This window comes from Syngnathus leptorhynchus, chromosome 12, assembly GCF_054491065.1.
Source record: "Syngnathus leptorhynchus isolate UIUO chromosome 12, UIUO_Slep, whole genome shotgun sequence".
NCBI classification, from domain to species: domain Eukaryota; kingdom Metazoa; phylum Chordata; class Actinopteri; order Syngnathiformes; family Syngnathidae; genus Syngnathus; species Syngnathus leptorhynchus.
In genome coordinates this window covers 1,642,169-1,662,023 of record NC_141206.1, presented here as the reverse complement: position 1 = coordinate 1,662,023, position 19,855 = coordinate 1,642,169, and the positions used below count along the sequence as shown (strand labels likewise).

General features: G+C 41.5%; 1 protein-coding gene and 1 long non-coding RNA gene across 3 annotated transcripts in view; one reads left to right on the top strand and one right to left on the bottom strand.

Annotated features, from left to right (window-relative positions):
- The window catches only part of syk (spleen tyrosine kinase), a 32,528-nt gene extending 23,036 nt beyond the window's left edge, over nucleotides 1–9,492 (top strand). The window contains exons 5-15 of one of the 2 annotated variants that reach the window (XM_085926420.1): nucleotides 1,668–1,806; nucleotides 2,115–2,196; nucleotides 2,278–2,333; nucleotides 3,215–3,277; nucleotides 3,645–3,735; nucleotides 4,289–4,448; nucleotides 5,310–5,519; nucleotides 7,077–7,266; nucleotides 7,816–7,956; nucleotides 8,145–8,257; nucleotides 8,448–9,492. In XM_085926420.1, coding sequence (XP_085782546.1) covers nucleotides 1,668–1,806; nucleotides 2,115–2,196; nucleotides 2,278–2,333; nucleotides 3,215–3,277; nucleotides 3,645–3,735; nucleotides 4,289–4,448; nucleotides 5,310–5,519; nucleotides 7,077–7,266; nucleotides 7,816–7,956; nucleotides 8,145–8,257; nucleotides 8,448–8,520 — 1,318 coding nt within the window. In that variant the 3' untranslated portion in view covers nucleotides 8,521–9,492. The remainder of the gene's footprint in view (nucleotides 1–1,667; nucleotides 1,807–2,114; nucleotides 2,197–2,277; nucleotides 2,334–3,214; nucleotides 3,278–3,644; nucleotides 3,736–4,288; nucleotides 4,449–5,309; nucleotides 5,520–7,076; nucleotides 7,267–7,815; nucleotides 7,957–8,144; nucleotides 8,258–8,447) is intronic. The other variant, XM_085926421.1, reaches the window with a different exon arrangement.
- On the bottom strand, nucleotides 3,202–6,622 carry LOC147047789 (uncharacterized). Its single transcript, XR_015067772.1, has 3 exons — nucleotides 5,840–6,622; nucleotides 5,645–5,754; nucleotides 3,202–5,555 (listed from the first exon to the last, which is right to left on the bottom strand). It is a non-coding gene; the product is annotated as an uncharacterized LOC147047789 (long non-coding RNA).
- Nucleotides 9,493–19,855: the final 10,363 nt, after the last annotated feature.

The following is a 19,855-nucleotide window of genomic DNA, read 5'->3' as shown; positions in this document are numbered from 1 at the left end:
TAGCTTTAATTCATCAGAATGGGAAGTTTTCCGCCTTGTTTGATCCAAATATTTATTGGTCAACTCCTCAACCCAAACGTTGGGTATAAATAATCAAGATGTCCCGTTTGAACCCAGAGTTGAATTAGTTATTTCACACAATTTCAGCTAGTTTTGACCCACCAGTTTTAAGAGTGCCATATTCTATTTGCAATATGATGTCATAACATCTCCAACAGCAACTAACCATTTCAAACTCAGTGTGATTGTAAATAGTTGTTTGTCCATATTTTGGACATTATATCAGCTGGCAACCACTCAAGGGTATATGCTGCCTATCGCCCAACAACAATAGTCACTGATGGTGGTGTGGTATATACGCCTGACTTCGGCGCAAGCAATTGACACTTGATGACGGCATGAATGTGAGTGAGAATAACTGTCTTTCTCTAAATGTGCCCTTTGATGGACTTGGGTTAAGTCAAGGGCGTCTGTGTGTGTACCACAACACCATCATTGACAGTTATTGTCATTGACAGTTGTTTTATATATTTGCCAACTGCAAGGTAATGTATCCTTGATTGGGTCCTAAGAATGCCGCAAATTTACATCTTGAAATTGTTCTTGGATTGACAAAGCACAAACTTCAGTATAACACGCTGTTGCATGTAATGGAGTACATTGCTTCCTTTTTTCAAGAACACAATGAGAAGTATTTTTTGCTGCTTGTGCTTTAGTTGAGGAAAAGGTTGTGGTTGGCTGAAGAAACATCACACAAACACATACAGGCGGACAGGCGGTTTCCGCTTAGTGCTTCCTGAAATAGCCATAAAAGAAGAAGAATGACGCTACGCAAAGATGTGACTGTTAGATCGTTTGTCACCCACTATGCAAAGCATTTTACTAATCTTTACTTTACCTATCCTAAATATACGATTTGTTTGAAACACATATGTCTTAATCCGACCGGCAATAGATTCAGACCAGAGATGTCATACTTATTTTTGCTGTGAGCCACTTTATAGTTCGGGGCCTCCAGCTTCCCTCCTTGAGTAATTATGAAGGTGAAACCAAATGAATGTTTAATTATCTCATCTTATTATTTTCAACAAATTGGTGGCTTACTCATTTTTAAATCAGAGGTCAAGGATTATAGTTTGCTTAATTTTTGTTCAGGTTAAAAGGCTAACAACCCGTTTTTGCATTATCTCAATGTTATCAAATTATTACACTCAAATTCCTAGGCATAGTGTCAAATAATTTGACGGGCGCTTATAACGTGCCATGGGTTACTTTTTGTATGTTGGAAATTGCTTATGGAAGTGAATGTGTGTGAACATTAAAAAAAAAATAGGGTGAAGAAAGAGGTTTTAGTCTGGGTTTTCAAAACATGCTTTACTATAACATTAATAGTCATATCTCCTTCCAAACTGTTTTATACAGAACCAAAAAAAACAAGACTATAAATTTGACATTTGAAACTGCTATCAAATAAAAGCTCTTTGGAGCAGGACAATACAAGTTTGCATGACATCCTAAATCTATTTGTAGATTTCACCCAAAAAAAAAGAAATCAGGAAAATTAATGACTTGCACTTGGAAGCCTTGGTCTAGTTGGTATGGAATTACCCCAAAGCTTATTTTGATTTCTTGTTCCATTTCTTCTCTTGATTTTATTCTATCTTCAGCATACGGCAGAGGGATGTCAATGGATCCTATGCTCTTTGTTTATTACATGAAGGAGAAGTGATGCATTACCGCATTGACCAGGACAGAGCTGACAAGCTCTCCATTCCAGACGGCAAGAAGTTTGACACCCTTTGGCAGGTTAAAACTAACTTTCTGATTTTGTATAATATTCTCGTCGATATGAAGGTTTTTAAATGTCAAAGTATTTCATCAATTCACAAATGAATGTAATGGAAATTGCATATTTTTTCATTAACATAAGAAATGTTATATTCCTTTTCAAAAACAGATGACTTTATTGTTAAGTGTTAGCCATCATGGAATCATACCAGTGGGAAATGTTTCAACATGCGAAAGCAAGCATTTGTTTTTATTACTTTGAAGAACCCAACAAATGTCATGCTCTTGTTGTATAAAATGGTCATTAGACTCTTTATTTACACCAGCTGGTGGAACACTACTCATATAAGCCAGATGGCCTGCTGCAAGTTCTCACGGAACCATGTCCACAACCTGATAGAGATACAGGTACAAACATACATATACAAACCTACTCTAAACACATCTAACAAATCATGATATACTGTTTACAAGTACCCCTGTTCCCAGATCTTTTAGAACAGCCGCTGCTACCACAGGATACATCTGGTTTTGCTTCTATATTTGTAAGTTTTATTTGTGTGCTGTGCATGCTTTTGGTGCCAAAGGGATACCAACTCAAAATGTTTCTTTCGAACAAAATAGTCGATGTGGCCCCCGCCAGTCTAAACACTGTTGTTAATTGATATTGTGTTTGTGGAATATAAATTAAGCAGCAAAACTCACCTGTTTTCTTTTGAAGTCATTTTAAAGGGCGGCCATTTTGCTGTTATGTCAACTGAAAATGACATTGCAGTGGCTTGGCGCAGGTAATGAACAATTATAGCTCAGCTTGCAGATGTCACATGACTGAATTTAGAAAACAGATGAGCAATAAATCGATTGTTACGTGAGCACCTTAAGCAATTTGACGTCATTTTCAGTTAACTCCAATTCTGGCCTCCCTTCACTGGCTCCCTGTTTATTTTAGAGTTCATTTTAAGATTCTTTTGTCTTTAAAAGTGTATATGGTCTTGACCCACCTACCTCTGACCGACTCAACCTTTATGAAACTGTCCCGTGCCCCGGGTCAGTGAATCAGACGCTACTGAATGTATTGAGGACTAACAAAGACTCAGTATTGAGCTTTTTCCATTGCCAGTCCACCCTTTTGGAATGACCTCCTGTTTAATGATAAGCCCCTGCGCTGTCCATCTTTTTGTCATTAAACACATTTTTATTCTTTGGCTTTTTTCCCAGCATGGGTGTCCTGTATAGTCAGTGACCAGCAGATGAATGTCAGCTTCAGTGCCGTTCTAAACGAAGGATCTGAAGAGATCCAGTATCTGCCACTGTGTTTTATCTGTTGATTACTCTGATGGGTTAAATGCAGAAGAAGAAAAAAAAAATCACGAAAATGTATGTGTTGATAACTTTGACTTTATGACACGCACTCTTTGTGTTTCAGCAAAATGCAGCAGGAGGATTTCTTGCCAAAATCAAAACTGTTTCCATACCTGGCCGACAAAAGGTGACACTAACCTCTCCTTGTGTACCTTTGTATGTGGAAAATTACTATACAATTAAAGCCTATCTACGATTTACAGAGCAAACATGAAGTGTTGACGTAATATTGTCGATCAAGCAATAACATTGGCTCAAAACTTTTAACATACTTTTTATTTGTTAAAGTATGCTTTGCCAGTAAATTGGAACCATACATAACAAATTCTGATACATTCATTGATCTGTATGAGATACAGAATCCAACTCTAGAAGTTCGAAAAGAAACCTGACAGAACAGTTAACTCTTTTCTTCACATACCAGAACATGTAATTTTTTTGTTTGTTTTTGTTTTATCTGTGCATATCATTCAAATCATATCTCATGACCTCAGAGCCGCGGATCTCGACATGAAAACAAGGAATTGAATAATTCCAATCCCTATGAAGCACAAGTGCCAATCAACAATTGGGTAGTCACCAAAGGTTTGTGTTTGTGTCTGTAAATTGATGCTTAGCTATTTGAAAAATGACAGCATATCATTGTACTGGTTATTTATACTGGTTATTTTGTTGTGGGGGGGGACTAAACATTTATTAAAAAACACAAAATGATTCCCGGGCACTGGGTAGCACGTCCGCCTCACAGTTAGGAGGATGTGGGTTCGATTCCACACCTCCCTGTGTGGAATTTGCATGTTCTCCCCGTGTCCGCGTGGGTTTTCTCCGGGCACTCCGGTTTCCTCCCACATCCCCAAAACATGCTTGGTAGGCCGATTGAGCACTCCAAATTGCCCCTAGGTGTGAGTGCGGATGGTTGTTCGTCTCTGTGTGCCCTGCGATTGGCTGGCAACCAGTTCAGGGTGTCCCCCGCCTGCTGCCCGATGACGGCGGGGATAGGCTCCAGCATGCCCGCGACCCCCGTGGGGACAAAGCGGCTCAGAAAATGGATGGATGAAAATGATTCCCTTGCTTTTATCAGTGCAAGTTACAATTCTGACTGTTCAATTGTTAATAGTTAATGTTTTTTTCTGTTAAGAGTCCTTGCCGATGGACACACCGGTATATGACAGAACGTATGCAGACCCAGATGAGCTGAGGAGTTCCACCGTGAATAAAGAACAGCTCATCTTGGAAAATGAAGAATTAGGTTCAGGAAACTTTGGTACAGTCAGGAAGGGCATCTACCAGACAAAAATGCAAGCAACATTTTTAATACACAATTGCTTTTCTTCTTTTGCTGTATCTCTGTGGCACTTCTGTGATGTATTTAACAATATGAAGATTATTAAGTTTTCAAATCTTAATAATTTAAAAATGTACTTACTGGAATATGTGGGACAAATCAAGGAATATTTTATTTTATATATTCTGTGTATGAAGGCACATGGACATCAAAGACAGGTGAAACAAAAAACAGCTTCCTAGACACTATTTTCTGCAAAAGGCTTCAACATACTTGTGAGCTTCGAGGATAAAGTGGTTCAGAAAATGGATGGATGAATTACCAAATGAAAATTATTCAATCCAAATCTAAAACGTATTGGCTGAGCTAGGATATTTTTTGCTTGGTGGGGCCATGAGGTAGTGAAGGAGCCACACGAATAAAAAAAATTACAAACCCTAAAAAAAATTCTTTTGAGAATGCTAATAAACAATCAATGTTCAGTACAGGGGATGGGATAAATAAGAAAAACGATTCTCAGAAATAAAAAAGTAAACTATCTGGGCATCTGGGGGGGTTCAAACTGAATTTTTTGAGGGGGGGTATTTGATTGGTAGAGGAAAGAGTCTCATTGCTAATGTATTTTTAATTACATCAGTCCTTACGATTTGATTTCTAAAGACCCTGGGCAGATTAGATTGACATGGCAATACAGAAGCTGAACTCTCATTGGAAGAAAAATAATAATAGTCACATACAGTAGTGAAAGCAGTCTTGCCAAGAGAAAATCCACTAAATTAATATTATTTCATGGAACAAATATTATAACTTAGGTCACAAATGTAGGCCAGTGATTCTGCTAGTATTAAGTAGACCAATCTTTCTTGTGTATTAGGACACAGGAGCCAGTTGCTGTCAAAATCCTCAAGAACGATGACAACAGCACATCACTGCGGGAGGAAATGCTGCGAGAAGCAAATGTCATGCAGCAGCTGGATAATCCTTATATTGTGAGAATGATCGGTATCTGTGATGTAGAGAGCCTCATGCTTGTAATGGAGCTAGCTGAGCTGGGACCACTTCACAAGTTCCTACAGAAAAACAAGTGGGTTTTCTTCTTTGTATTTTCATCTTGCTCATTCTGTAGACAAACCAGAGTAAGAATAAGTTCAACAGTTTATTTTCACATTTTGTTTTCATACAACATGATGAGCAGAAGAAACAGTTTACCCAGTGGCGAGCCGTGCATTTCACATCTAGGCCTTCAGTAGCACTCCGTCTGAATCAATCCAACCCTCAATAACTATTTTATGGCTATAAAACTTCTACTGCAGGTACAGCTGCAACACACATTAAAAAAAAGCTGAAAAAAATAACCTGATAAAATTGCAATAGTATTAAGGGATATAGCAACATTTTACTCACCAAAAATCCTGATTATTTGTACACAAAATCCATCCTCCTTTCTTTCTTCAAGAAAATTTCAATTACTCTGTTGTGCAGATTATCTGTGCATTTTCAGTTTCAACAAGAAGTCCTTTTCTATCGACAACAAAGTTAATGCTGAAAGTTGAGCCTGCCCTGTTGTGTTTCTGGCATAAGTGTAAATCCGTGTTGCTCTCAGCAATGAGAAAAAGAAGCTCCACATAGTTTCCTCTGTTTTTGGATCCGGCGCTTTCATCGTGCCCCCCAAAATGAAAGTTCCTGCTTGCCTAAAAAAATTACAGTCTATCAGTCTTTTTAAGATTTCCATATTTTTTCTTCACCTTTTCGATGTGGAGCTCCGTTTCCCTGCACACTTGCTTGCTCAGCTGTAGCTCCACTCTGGTTTCCCCAAAGATTTGGGAAAGCACCGTTACCCGACCTTACTTAACAATGTCCAGCTTTTCTTGAAAAGTCCGTCTTAAAAATGGCTTTGATAGTAAATCTGCAACCAAATCCATTTCTTTTCCTCATTCAGCCATGGTGGGTTGACAAAGCAGCTATTAAATCAAAATGCAGCTCTACAGATGCAGTTTGCTCGCTCTGGCTAGTACACTCTCGGACTATCCAATCATAGCGTGTGAATGTGCTGACGTTTCAATACGCCTGCTAGAAGGCCTTAGTGTCGCCAACTCAAAATCTGATTGGTTGAAGCAACAGTCTGATCGACATTTATTTTATGCTACAGGACCCGCAGAACTAATTGTGAAGGCCTCCAGGCAGATTTCGTTGACCCTGGCAACAAATAGTGGCTGAAATGTGATTGGTTAAATGATTAAATATGAAAATACACGTCTGGAAGCAGCGCAACCGGAGGTTTGCATTGAAAGGAAGCGGACAGACCATTTGGAATTATTTAATACGTATTCAATAAATTTTAAATACATTTTGAAAACATAGAATTAACATCAGTCAGTGATTCAGATATTTTTAGGCCAGCAGAGAAGGCCTTGCAGGCCCTGACGGCCCACCACTGAGTTTACCAGTACCTATTCCAAAAGATGAATAATCCTTAACATCGAGATCTCTTTGCAATTATTTTGGCAGACATACTAACCTCTATTTTCCCATGTTGCCCCCCCCACCACCCTCTGCAATCAAATCAAACCTGATGAATGAATGAATTTACCAATTAAACCTCATTTTGCAACTGTAATAAGTTTTGATTGTTCTTACACAGGCAAACAACCATTGCCAACATCACTGAGCTCGTGCACCAGGTGTCCATGGGGATGAAATACCTTGAGGAGCATAACTTTGTCCATAGGGACCTTGCTGCCAGGAACGTGCTGCTTGTAACACAGCACTATGCCAAAATCAGTGACTTTGGTCTCTCCAAAGTGGTTGCAGAGGACCAGAACTACTACAAGGTAACTGCTGACTATGAGGGAAATGAAAAAGAATTGTCTCACTTATATTGACTTGACTGACAACTATTTTTTATATTTTAAACAGCATTTAAATGATGGTGATCTTGGCGGGGAGGTTACTAGAAAAAAACTATGTACTTCATGCACACAATAACAATGCAATTTTTTTTAAATGTACCGTTTTACTATATTTTGTATGCATTTTTCAATCATTTGAAGTCATAACTAATAATAGTAATATTAACTATATTTCTATATTTTAATAGCACCATAGTATCAGATGCGCTACCCTGGCATGATTCAGGGATTCAGATTTTAAATAAATCTGGATACAAGAGAATAGCAAAATGCAAGGATTACAAATCTAGAGACACAACTCCAACATCTAAGTTAATCTTTTACTGTACTATAAAACCCACAAAGACAGGTAAGATAGGCTAACTTCAAAATTGGTCAAATGTAATGTAGCATCATAAGCAATAGAGAATGGTTTCTCAACTATTCATAAAAAAAAAAAAAACAATGACAATGATGTGTATGTTTCTCCAGGCAAAGGGACATGGGAAGTGGCCGGTGAAATGGTACGCTCCCGAGTGTATAAATTACTTCAAATTCTCAACCAAAAGTGACGTGTGGAGCTTCGGGGTGCTCATGTGGGAAGCGTACTCATACGGCGAGAAGCCATACAGGGTATGAACTATTGTATATTCATATTCCAGGTGCGAGGTGTGACATTTCTTCCCTGCTCACAGCAAGCCTGAAATCAATTCACAATTGCTTGTAATTCTGAAGTTTATTTTGCACAAGCATTCTGCTCCAAGTCACCGTTAGTCGACTTGATTTTCCCCCTTATAATCTGATTGTCATATTTTTCACAGGGAATGAGAGGAAATTGCGTTTTGCAATTAATTGAGAGTGGAATGCGGATGGATCCCCCATCAAATTGTCCAGAGGAAATGTACAGCCTCATGATGACTTGCTGGACATACGAGTAAGTGACAAAAAACTAATTTGACAGGTAATTTGAAGGTTGGAGTATCAAGAAAATGTGACAATGAAAATGCAGTAATTGTATTATGTCCACAAGCCCAATTTGTGCGCATCATGTGCAACTAAGAAACAAATTGTCTTAACAATTTTAAGAAGTTCCATGAAAAAAAAAAATCTTTTTTTTTTTACAGGGTGGAGAAAAGACCTGCATTTGCTGTCATTGAGCAAAGACTGCGGCGGTATTATTATGACATTGCAGAATGAAGAGAAACACAAATGTGCTAATATAGAAATTTCATCGACTTAATTTCAATTAATTTCTGTTGATTTCATACTGAACTATTTTATAGTAAAATGAGTAAGAAATAGATTTTCTGCTTCTGCAATAAAATTGAATAAAATCACAGCACACCTCAAATTTACCGTATTTTTCGGACTAAAAGTCATTAAATCCATAGATTGTTCTTTATGTAAACAATGCTGTGTATGCGCCGCATATGCGCCGCGCCTCTGACGTCAGACTGTAAATTGCATTTCTAATTATTCCACAGACCCATATAACGATATATAAAGTATATTTCAAATAACTATCATATTACAAAAATATTATCAAACCATCTGTGTCACTCCAAATCATTAAATCCATTGATCTCCGTCCCTGCCGATCGGTGTTTTTGTTCATTTAATGAGTGTTTGTCAGACAGTTTTATGTGTTTGTCTGCTCGCACCACGTAGCGCTACGAGTACGGCAGGCAGGTTCTGTTCGACGTTGGCAAAAGCGAGTTTTGCGGCGTTTCGGATTTTGATGCGGGGACATTAAAGTCACTGGGACTACAATGCCTGCATCATCGCTGGACTCGTCTGCTACTCCTTCCCCGGACCAGCAGCGTCTGAAGCGGTGTGCGAGGAGGCAGAAGAGGGGGAAGCGCGGAGGCGTCCGGGCCAGGCTAGCGGCGTGCCCAACTCGCCCGGCCGTGCCTACCATTCTTCTGGCGACTGTCCGGTCGCTGGACACCGGACTCTGCTGTGCTACTGGAGCGGCTGGCGTGCTGTCGAGCGGACCGGGCACTTATTACTTCTTCGTTGCTCTTGTCTGTTCGTTTTTACTCTTTGTGCTATTTGGTGCGAGTTTTGTGTACTGTCTAGTCACCGTGGGACGGTGGGGAACGTAATTTCGATCTCTTTGTGTGCCTGGCATGTGGAGAAATTGACAATAAAGCGGACTTTGACTTTTGACTTTGAAATTCCTCGTCCTTTGTCAACAACGCCGCACGTGTGCCCTGACGTCAGCCTCGTCGTTATTCCACAAATCTAGTATATAACTATATTGTAGCGTCAACAAAGTCGACTTCCAGGCGTGCGGCAGCGTGAACTTCCATCCCCGGAGGTGGCATTTCCAGCCACGGAGGTGGAAGAGAGCTCCATAGAATAGGACTGGGCGTGCATAAAAGCCATGTCCGAGCCCCATCCACCGTCCCCGGACAGCCAACCTGCCGAGCGCCGACCCCCGACTTCCATCCACGGAGGTGAAAGAGAGCTCCGTCGAGTCGGACCGGGCGTGTGTAAAAGCCATTATAGCTTTTCAAACCTGCTGTGTCACTCCAAATCATTAAATCCTTCAAACTCTTTGTCCTCCGTGTCACTTACAAACAAAGCCGCTAATGATGCCGGTAGTACGTGGGGCCCTTCGTCATCTTGTGATTGAATCTTTGTCCTTTATGTAAACAACCGCCGCGCTGCTGACGTCACTTGAAATTCAAATTACAGCAATCCCTTGCTACATCACGGTTCGTTTATCGCAGCTTCCTTTGTTTTTTTTACATTTTGAAAATTTGTGAAAAAATTCACATATAAGTCGGTCCTCAGTATAAGTCGCCCCCCCCTCCACCCAAACTAAGAAAAAAACGCGACTTATAGTCCGAAAATTACGGTAATTATTTATCTCTATTATCGCCAGAATGTAGCAGAAAAGCACAACAAATTCCATGCATTCTAAGCTTCATTTATTTAAAGGAGACATCTCATGGAAAATTAAAGTTTTATGCTTTTAAAATAATTTTCTTGTGTATTTGGAGTTTTCAGGAGTGTAGAAAAGTGTAATATTTCCCTCCAGATGCTGCAGAGATACTTTTATGATCTGTTTGGAGGGCTATTTTTTACACCGTTCTGATTTCTCTGTTTTCCATTATGTATTTCTATCTATTACATCACATTCGTTGATGGTTCAGTTCCTTCAATCTATAGACACGACGGACTCAGTAATGCGGTAAACTTGAGATGACACAAAAATAATAAACTGCATTTCACTTTGTCTATGCACTCATTCTTTCTGCTGATTTTGGAGTTGTGTGGTCTGTTTTTACTTCTTGTGAGTGTATTTTGAGTAGCTGTATCAGACGAATTGCATTGAAAGTGCTGTATTATTTGTAGGGAACACAATAATGTGTTAAATGCTTTGGTTAGCTTCTTGCTAACGCTCGTAGCTTGACTGCTGTTCGGGTTGATAGATTAGTTTGATCCTAAGCTTATGTTGGAATGTAACCTGTAATAATTAACCAAACGTGTCCTGTTTTAACAAAGTAGCAAAACAAAGTGCTAAGATCCCTTGAACTGATAGACCAGCTGCAGAGGAAGCAATCTAAGTTGTTCTGTTTACACAACATCGTAAAATACCCCCTGCTATGATTGACCTGAGGCCAGGGGTTCACCCCCACCCTCTCCACTCTCACCCTGCTTTCTCTCAATATTATCTTGCAAGAATCCAAAGTCAGACTGTATGCAAAGTGACGAACGAATTCTCCACTTGCAAGTGTTCAAAAGGCATACTGTCTCACGTGTGGTTCTTGCGAATAAGTTAGAGTGAGCACCACTCTACCAACTGCAGTGGTTTTTTGCAAGACGTTCATAAATATTGTGAGGGGATTTATTTTATTACGTGTTTTGTATGTATGGTCTTGTCTTCTGTCGACATCTTTTAATCAATCAAAAAGTTTGCGCTGCAAGTAAACACTACCTCGGCTAAAATAACGACAAATATGTCGATCGGAAAGGGAGACTCACATTTTACGGATTGGAGGGTGTGAAGTATCTCATTTGCATTTAAAGAGACTGCACCAAAACAGCTTGCTCTGAGCCGCACCTCAGAACAAGTAGAAAAGAGGGGCCTGTGATGGTATCAAAATGAGGAATTCAGACAAAAGCATCGCTGTCCCACTTTATGTAGACCGCAAACGAGTTAAACATAAAACAGATATGTGGGCTTTAATTGAAGTGCAAATCACAACATGAAAAGAAAAAAGCAACAACAAACGAAAAAAAAAAAGAATACAATAAAAACTACCAAATCATCCAGACTGCTAATAAACAAAAACAAATGGAAAAACACGAATGTACCAAAGGTCAATATGTGGGGGAGATGAGATTCATCGCTAATTGGTGTTTTAGTTTTTTGTTGTTTTGTTTAGATTTGTTTTTATAGTCTTTAATTTGCTGTAGTGAGATGTTTGTTTTGTTCTAGAGCCCCCTGTGGCTTTTTTTATCCTTCTGTCTCTGAGACTGTGGAAAACAAATGAATATTTAATTATCATTAATGACTGTCAAATTTACTCATGAATTAAAAGATGATGGTATTTTGTAATATTAAAATAACTTTTTTTTTCTTTACAATTGTTTCACTGAGTGTGCATCGCAGGTGCTTGATGTGTAACCAATATTTATTGAGCAATTCAGTAGGCAAACCAGTTTGCTGAACGCCACGTATACAGCCAAAGTTAGCTTGGGGAACGCTGGCTTCTGTCCAGCCAAAAACAGAGCTCCGCATTCATGCGGATTGCGCTCACTGAAATGACCGCTTTGAGTGTGTCAACTTCTGATAGACCTTGAAAATTTCAACGCACCCACAAACCTAGTGAAAATATGCAGTGTAGAAAATAAATAATGGCTGAATGGATGACCGTTGAAAATTTATCTGAGCTCCATTTCGGGAGCTGACCCTCTAACCCAGTGTTTCCCAACAACTGTGCCGCGGCACACTGGTGTGCCGTGAGAGATGTTCAGCTGTGCCGTGAGATTGTCCAATATTAATTACGGAGCGCATTGTAAACAGGATCACCAAACCACTGGTCAATTCGCACAAGGCCTGGTCAGCCACTTGCTAATCTTGCATGCGTGGAGAATCGGAGAATCTTGAGATTTCATGTTGTGTCGGTCTGATTGTATTGCATCGGCACATATTCTATTTATGTGTGTGTTACTGTGTGCTTTTGCTAACAGTGACAGACACTATGACGGTTGTGATGCGTTTGTGGTCCAATGGAAATCAGAGCATGCAGTTCAACCAGAGAACCTGGATTGTTAATTTTTTACCAACATAAAATACACAGTCGAGTTGAGACACCTCGACTGTGATAGCCACTCAGCTGCTGTCAGAACAGCAGAGCGTCTTTAAAAGTGACTGTTTTTATTTTCGTAATATTTATAGCGATAGTCTAAAACGGTAAACAAAGTCATGTTGATTCTTTTGGATTTTAATCACAATCACTTTCAATAGTTTATTCTTTACACTGTCTAAAACATTAAAAAAAACTCACTTTTATTTAAAAAAGAAATACAATTAGAAAAATATTCAATGTAATTTTCAGACTAAAAGTCGCGTTTTTTTTTCTAAGTTTAGGTGAGAGGATGACTTATACTGAGGAGCGACTTATGTGAATTTTTTCACAAATTTTCAAAATTCCAAAAAAAAAAAGGGGGAAACCGCGATAAACCGCGATGTAGCAAGGGATTGCTGTAGTTTGAATTTCAAGTGACGTCAGCGGCGCGGCGAATGACGAAGATGACGAAGCCACGTACTACCGGCATCATTCGCGGCTTTGTTTGTAAGTGACACGGACGACGAAGAGTTTGAAGGATTTAATCATTTGGAGTGACACAGAAGGTTTGAAAAACTATTATGGCTTTTACGCACGCCCGGTCCGACTCGACGGAGCTCTCTTTCACCTCCGTGGATGGAAGTCTGGGGCCGGCGCTCGGCCGGGTGGTTGTTCGGGGACGGTGGATGGGGTCGGACATTGCTTTTACGCACGCCCGGTCCTACTCTACGGAGCTCTCTTTCACCTCCGTGGATGGAAGTCGGGGGCCGGCGCTCGGCCGGGTGGCTGTCCGGGGACGATGGATGGGGCTCGGACATGGCTTTTACGCACGCCCGGTGCTATTCTATGGAGCTCTCTTCCACCTCCGGGGCTATAAATGCCACCTCCGGGGATGGAAGTCCACGCCGCCGCACGCCTGGAAGTCCACGCCGGTGCTTGGGGCCGCGTGGCGGTGAACTATTTATGTTAGTTATTTGATATATTTTATTTCGTGTAGCAACTTGTATATGTTTTTATCGTTACAGTTCAGTAGCCTCGTTGAACTCTTGTTTTGTTAAATAAAGAGCCGTTTACCAAACCCACGTCTTTGCTTGTACTTTGTTAACACTACAATATAGTTATATACTAGATCTGTGGAATAACGACGTGGCTGACGTCAGGGCGCACGCGCGGCGTTGTGGACAAAGGACGAGAAATTTGATCGATGGATTTAATGATTTGGAGTGACACAGATGGTTTAATAATATTGTTGTAATATGATAGTAGCATTAGAAATGCAACTTACGAGTCCGAAATCAGTATTGTTTACATAAAGGACGATCGATGGATTTAATGAATTGAAGTGACACAGATGGTTTTATAAACGTTTTATTTATGTAATAGTTATTAGAATAACTCTGAATGTTATGTCAGGCCCGTTCTCAGCTCTTCGTTTGTGTTTATGTCACGTTAGCATACCTATCGTTTAGCCTGTTGTTGCTCGTTCATGTCTGTTCTTGGTGTTGGATTTTGTCGAATAAATTTCCCCCAAAATGCGACCTATACTCCAGAGCGACTTGTGTTTTTTTTTCTTCACGTTATTGTGCATTTTATGGCTAATGCGACCTATATTCCGGAGCGACTTTCAGTCAGAAAAAGAGAGTAATATTTCTTTTTATTCAACTATTTGACTCTTCATACATATCTAGGAATGAGACTTCTCGTCGTAATATAACAGAATTTAATATAGAAGCTGGTGTAACACAACAGATTTTTGTTGGTGGTGTGCCTCGAGATTTTTTCCAATGAAAAGGTGTGCCGTGAATGAAAAAAGGTTGGGAAATACTGCTCGAACCAACTGTGGAGGCATAAGTTAAGGTGCATCATCTTTGGATACATGTTGGCGAGTTTACCCCTTGGAGGTGGACTTGAGAAAAAGATAAGTCACGCGTCGTACATAATTTCCTATAGACTGAAATTAAATACATAACGACCTACAAACAATGCAGCTTCCTCACTCCCTCATAAGTGAGCAATGCAGAGGCTCACCATCAAGATACTGTATATTCAAAGATTTCAGTGGGCATAAGTAGAGATGTCCACATACATTTTGGTGCTGACAGAGCTGTTTTTGGATATAATGAGCAATGTATGTACGTACAATGATCTTGAATGGACAAATTGCTTCACGTTCCTCTGCTGACTACCACCAAAACATGGGAAGACAGAATGGGTGAGGCCATATTGCTGAGAAGCTGAAGAAAACAATATATTTGAATTATCAAGAAAACTGTATCCAAGTATGTTTTTGTTTCACACTGGTTTGTATTAAAGCAAGTTTATAACTCTAAAAAACAATTTGTTGAAATGCCCCAGGGCGCAGTCATTTTGCCTGAAAGAGGGGGAGCCAGACGCAGGCGCTTTCTTCCACACTAAAAAGGACTGATAAATTCTAGAAGAAAATTATGAGCAAAATTAGCACGACGAATATTTTCAAGAGTACTTTGTTGAAAATGCATTGATTGGTATTTTACGTTAACGGCAGAAGTAAAAATAATCACCTTTATCAACCAATTATTAACATTGGGGCTAACACTGGAGTCCAGAAAACCGAGTGGCAGCCTTGCTACTGATGCTTTCTCGCAGACTGGTTAGCTGCCGTGCTTGTTAGTAATGATCAAGCGTTAAAACGTGTCATCTCACAGTACACAAGTGGTCGATTTCATCACAACTGTATGTGTCAGACCTTTATCCATCTGGGAAGTGGCACACTACAGAAGGATTACAATAGTAAACAGTCCAGATAAGTTTGAGATTTATTTACAGTAGTTATGAACAAAAACACTGCTACATACATAAATTAATAGATAGCACATAATAAAATATATTTTTTAACACGTTGAGTCGAAACCTAAATGTCCATGTGCACCCTTTCAAGTATAAACTAGTATCGTATTTTTCGGACTATAAATCAAATTTTTTTTCATAGTTTGGGTGGGGGCGGGCGACTTATACTCCGGAGCGACTTATATGTGAAATTATTCACACATTTTCAAAATTCTGCGATGTAGCGAAACTGCGAGAAACGAAACGCGATGTAGCAAGGGATTGCTGTAATTTGAACTGCACCCGACGTCAGCGGCGCACACGCGGCATTGTTTACATAAAGGACAAAGGATTCGATCATGGGATTTAATGACTGAGTGACAGAGATTGTTTGATAAAATTGTTTATAATTATATGGGCCTGTAAAATAATAACTGCAACTGATGACGACCGTCGTCCGCCGTCAGCGGTGCGGCGCACACGTGGCGTTGTTTACATAAAGGATGAGCAATTCGATCGGTGGATTTAATGATTTGGAGTGTCACAGATGGTTTGATAATATTGTTGTTTATATGATAGTTATTTGATATACACTTTATATATCATTATATGGGCCTGTGGAATAATTTGAACTGCAACTGACAACAAGTCCGCTGTCAGCGGCGCGCCGCACATGCGATGTTGTATACAGAAAGGACGACGAATTCGATCGATGGAATTAATGATTTGGAGCGACACAGATGGTTTAACAAACGTGTTATTTATGTTGTAGTTATTTGGATAACTGTTAATGTTACCTCAGGCCTGTTCTCAGCTTTTCGTTTGTGTTTGTCACGTAAGCATACCGTATCGTTTAGCCTGTTGTTGCTCGTTCATGTCTGTTCTTGGTGTTGGATTTTGTCAAATAAATTTCCCCCAAAATGCTATGTATACTCCGGTGCGACTTATCAAAGTCAAAGTCCGCTTTATTATCAATTTCTTCACATGTTAAGACACACAAAGAGATCGAAATTACGTTTCCCACCGTCCCACGGTGACTTGACACAGTACACAACACTTACAATCAAATAGCACAAAGAGTAAAAACGAACAGACAAGAGCAATGAATAAGTAATAAGTAAAAAAGTAAAAAAATAAATAAACAATAAATAAATAGACAAATAAGAGCAGCAAAATGGAGCAAGCGTGCTAATCGCAGACAGCCAAACCATAGCGTAAAAGAACAGGACGTTATGCAGCCGAGGGTGGAGGGAATTCAGGATTCTGACAGCTTGGAGTATGAAGCTGTTTTTGAGTCTGGTGGTGCGGGAGCGCAGGCATCTATCTGTACCTCTTCCCAGAGGGCAGAAGTTCAAACAAAGAGTGAGCGGGGTGACTCACATCACACACAATCGCGGTCGCCTTGCCGGTGAGACGGGAGGCGTAAACTTCCTTCAGGGAGGGGAGTGGAGCGCCGATGATCTTACTGGCAGTGTTCACTATGCGCTGCAGGGCCTTCATGTTGTACTCAGAGCAGCCCCCACCCCACACAGCGATACAACTGGAGAGGACGCTCTCAACGGTGCCACGGTAGAATGTGGTCATGATGGCGGGAGGAGCACTTGCTCGCCTGAGTTTCCGCAGAAAGTACAGGCGGCGCTGAGCTTTCTTCGCCAGCGACGCAGCGTTGGTGGTCCAGGAGAGGTCCTCACTGATGTGCACCCCCAGGAATCTGGTGCTGCTCACTATCTCTACCACAGCACCGTCGACGGTCAGCGGCAGGTGGTGGGTGTGACCCTTCCAGAGGTCAATGACATTCGCCTTGGTCTTGTTGACGTTCAGCAGAAGGTTGTTGTCCCTGCACCACGCGGCCAAAAGGTCGACCTCCGATCTGTATTGAGTCTCGTCGCCACCGGTGATCAGACCCACCACAGTCGTGTCGTCGGCATATTTCAGCACGCGGTTGCTGCTGTAGGTCGCAGTGCAGTCATGCGTCAGCAGGGTGAAGAGCAGCGGACTGAGCACGCAGCCTTGAGGGGCCCTCGTGCTCAGCGTGATGCTGCCGGAGACATTGTCGCCCACACGTACTACTTGAGGCCTCTGACAGAGGAAGTCCAGTAGCCAGTTGCAAAGGGAGGTACTGAGGCCTAGCTTGTCGAGTTTGCAAATGAGACGCTGTGGAAGTAGTACGTGTCGGCGACAATGTCTCCGGCAGCATCACGCTGAGCACGGGGGCCCCTCAAGGCTGCGTGCTCAGTCCGCTGCTCTTCACCCTGCTGACGCATGACTGCACTGCGACCTACAGCAGCAACCACGTGCTGAAATATGCCGACGACACATGTTTTTTTTTCCACTTATTGTGCATTTTATGGCCGATACGACGTATATTTCGGTGCGACTTTTATTCCGGAAACTACGGTAAATGTAATATAAACAACAATTTTAACGAACCATCAGTGTCACTTTAAATCATTAAATCCATCGGAATCTTCATCCGCTGTGTCATTTACAAAAAAAAAAAAAACAGCTGTTAACTCCGGAACTACGTGCGCCACTGACGTCAGCCTCGTCGTCAGCCTCGTCGTCAGCCTCGTCGTCAGCCTCGTCGTCAGCCTCGTCGTCAGCTGTGGCTCCAATTATTCCACAGATCTACGTATATAACTATTTTGTAGCGTTACCAAAATACTAGGCAAAACGTGGGTTTGGTAACCGGCTCTATATTTAAAAAAACTAGAGCTCAACATGTGTGTGTGCTCCAAGCAGGCGCCCTGTATGTGAGATTGCTGTTTGTGGAATTCAGTTCTGCATTAAACACCATTGTTCCACAGTGTCTCATTTGCAAGCTCGACAAGCTGGGCCTCAGTACCTTCCTTTGCAACTGGCTACTGGACTTCCTCTGTCAGAGGGCTCAAGTAGTCCGTGTGGGCGACAAGGTCTCCGGCAGCATCACGCTGAGCACGGGGGCCCCTCAAGGCTGCGTGCTCAGTCCGCTGCTCTTCACCCTGTTGACGCATGACTGCACTGCGACCTACAGCAGCAACCGCGTGCTGGAATATGCCGACGACACGACTGTGGTGGGTCTGATCACCGGTGGCCACGAGACTCACTACAGATCGGAGGTCGACCTTTTGGCCGCATGGTGCAGGGACAACAACCTTCTGCTGAACGTCAAAGAGACCAAGGAGATTATCATTGACTTCCGGAAGGGTCGCACCCACCACCAGCCGCTGACCGTCGACGGTGCTGTGGTGGAGAGAGTGAGCAGCACCAGATTCCTGGGGGTGCACATCAGTGAGGACCTCTTCTGGACCACCAACGCTGCATCGCTGGCGAAGAAAGCTCAGCGCCGCCTATACTTTCTGCGGAAACTCAGGCGAGCAAGTGCTCCTCCCGCCATCATGACCACATTTTACCGTGGCACCATTGAGAGCGTCCTCTCCAGTTGTATCGCTGTGTGGGGTGGTGGCTGCTCTGAGTACAACATGAAGGCCCTGCAGCGCATAGTGAACACTGCCAGTAAAATTATCGGGGCTCCACTCCCCTCCCTGAAGGAAATTTACGCCTCCCGTCTCACCCGCAAAGCGGCCGCGATTGTGTGTGATGTGAGTCTCACCGCTCATTCTTTGTTTGTACTTTTGCCCTCTAGGAAGAGGTACAGATGCCTGTGCTCCCGCACCACCAGACTCAGAATCAGCTTCGTACTCCAAGCTGTCAGGATCCTGATTTCCCTCCCCCCTCCACCCTCTGCTGCATGACGTCCTGTTCTTTTGCGCTATGATTTGGCTGTCTGCTATTAGCACGCTTGCTCCATTTTGCTGCTCTTGTCTATTTATTTATTTATTGTTTATTTATTTTGGTTATTTGCTTATTACTTATTCGTTGCTCTTGTCTGTTCGTTTTTACTCTTTGTGCTATTTGATTGTGAGTGTTGTGTACTGTGTCTAGTCACCGTGGGACGGTGGGAAACGTAATTTCGATCTCTTTGTGTGCCTTAACGTGAAGAAATTGACAATAAAGCGGACTTTGACTTTGGATCATTCTCCCCACCGCTGCCTTCACGGCCTCGCTAGACAATCAGAAACTACTGAAGTCTAACAACATACACGTTGCTACTCTAAATAAACTACATGTCAACTAACTATGACATAAATAAGTTTATCGAACCATCTGTGTCACTCCAAATCATTAAATCTCCTGACTCTAGAAGTTAGTGAATGGAACTCATTGTCATTGAGGCTCCAATTATTCAAGATTCATGAATTTTTATTGGCCATGTTTGAGCATGCCAAACAAGAAATTTGACTTCAGTACATCTCAGCCTCTGTTCAACATTTAGGTGACAATAATACTCAGAACATGTGTGAAAACTGACATGTATTCTCAAACATCCCCTGATCTTAAACTCCCAGGAGTTTCCACAGCCATGATGCGCCCTCATGCGGTTT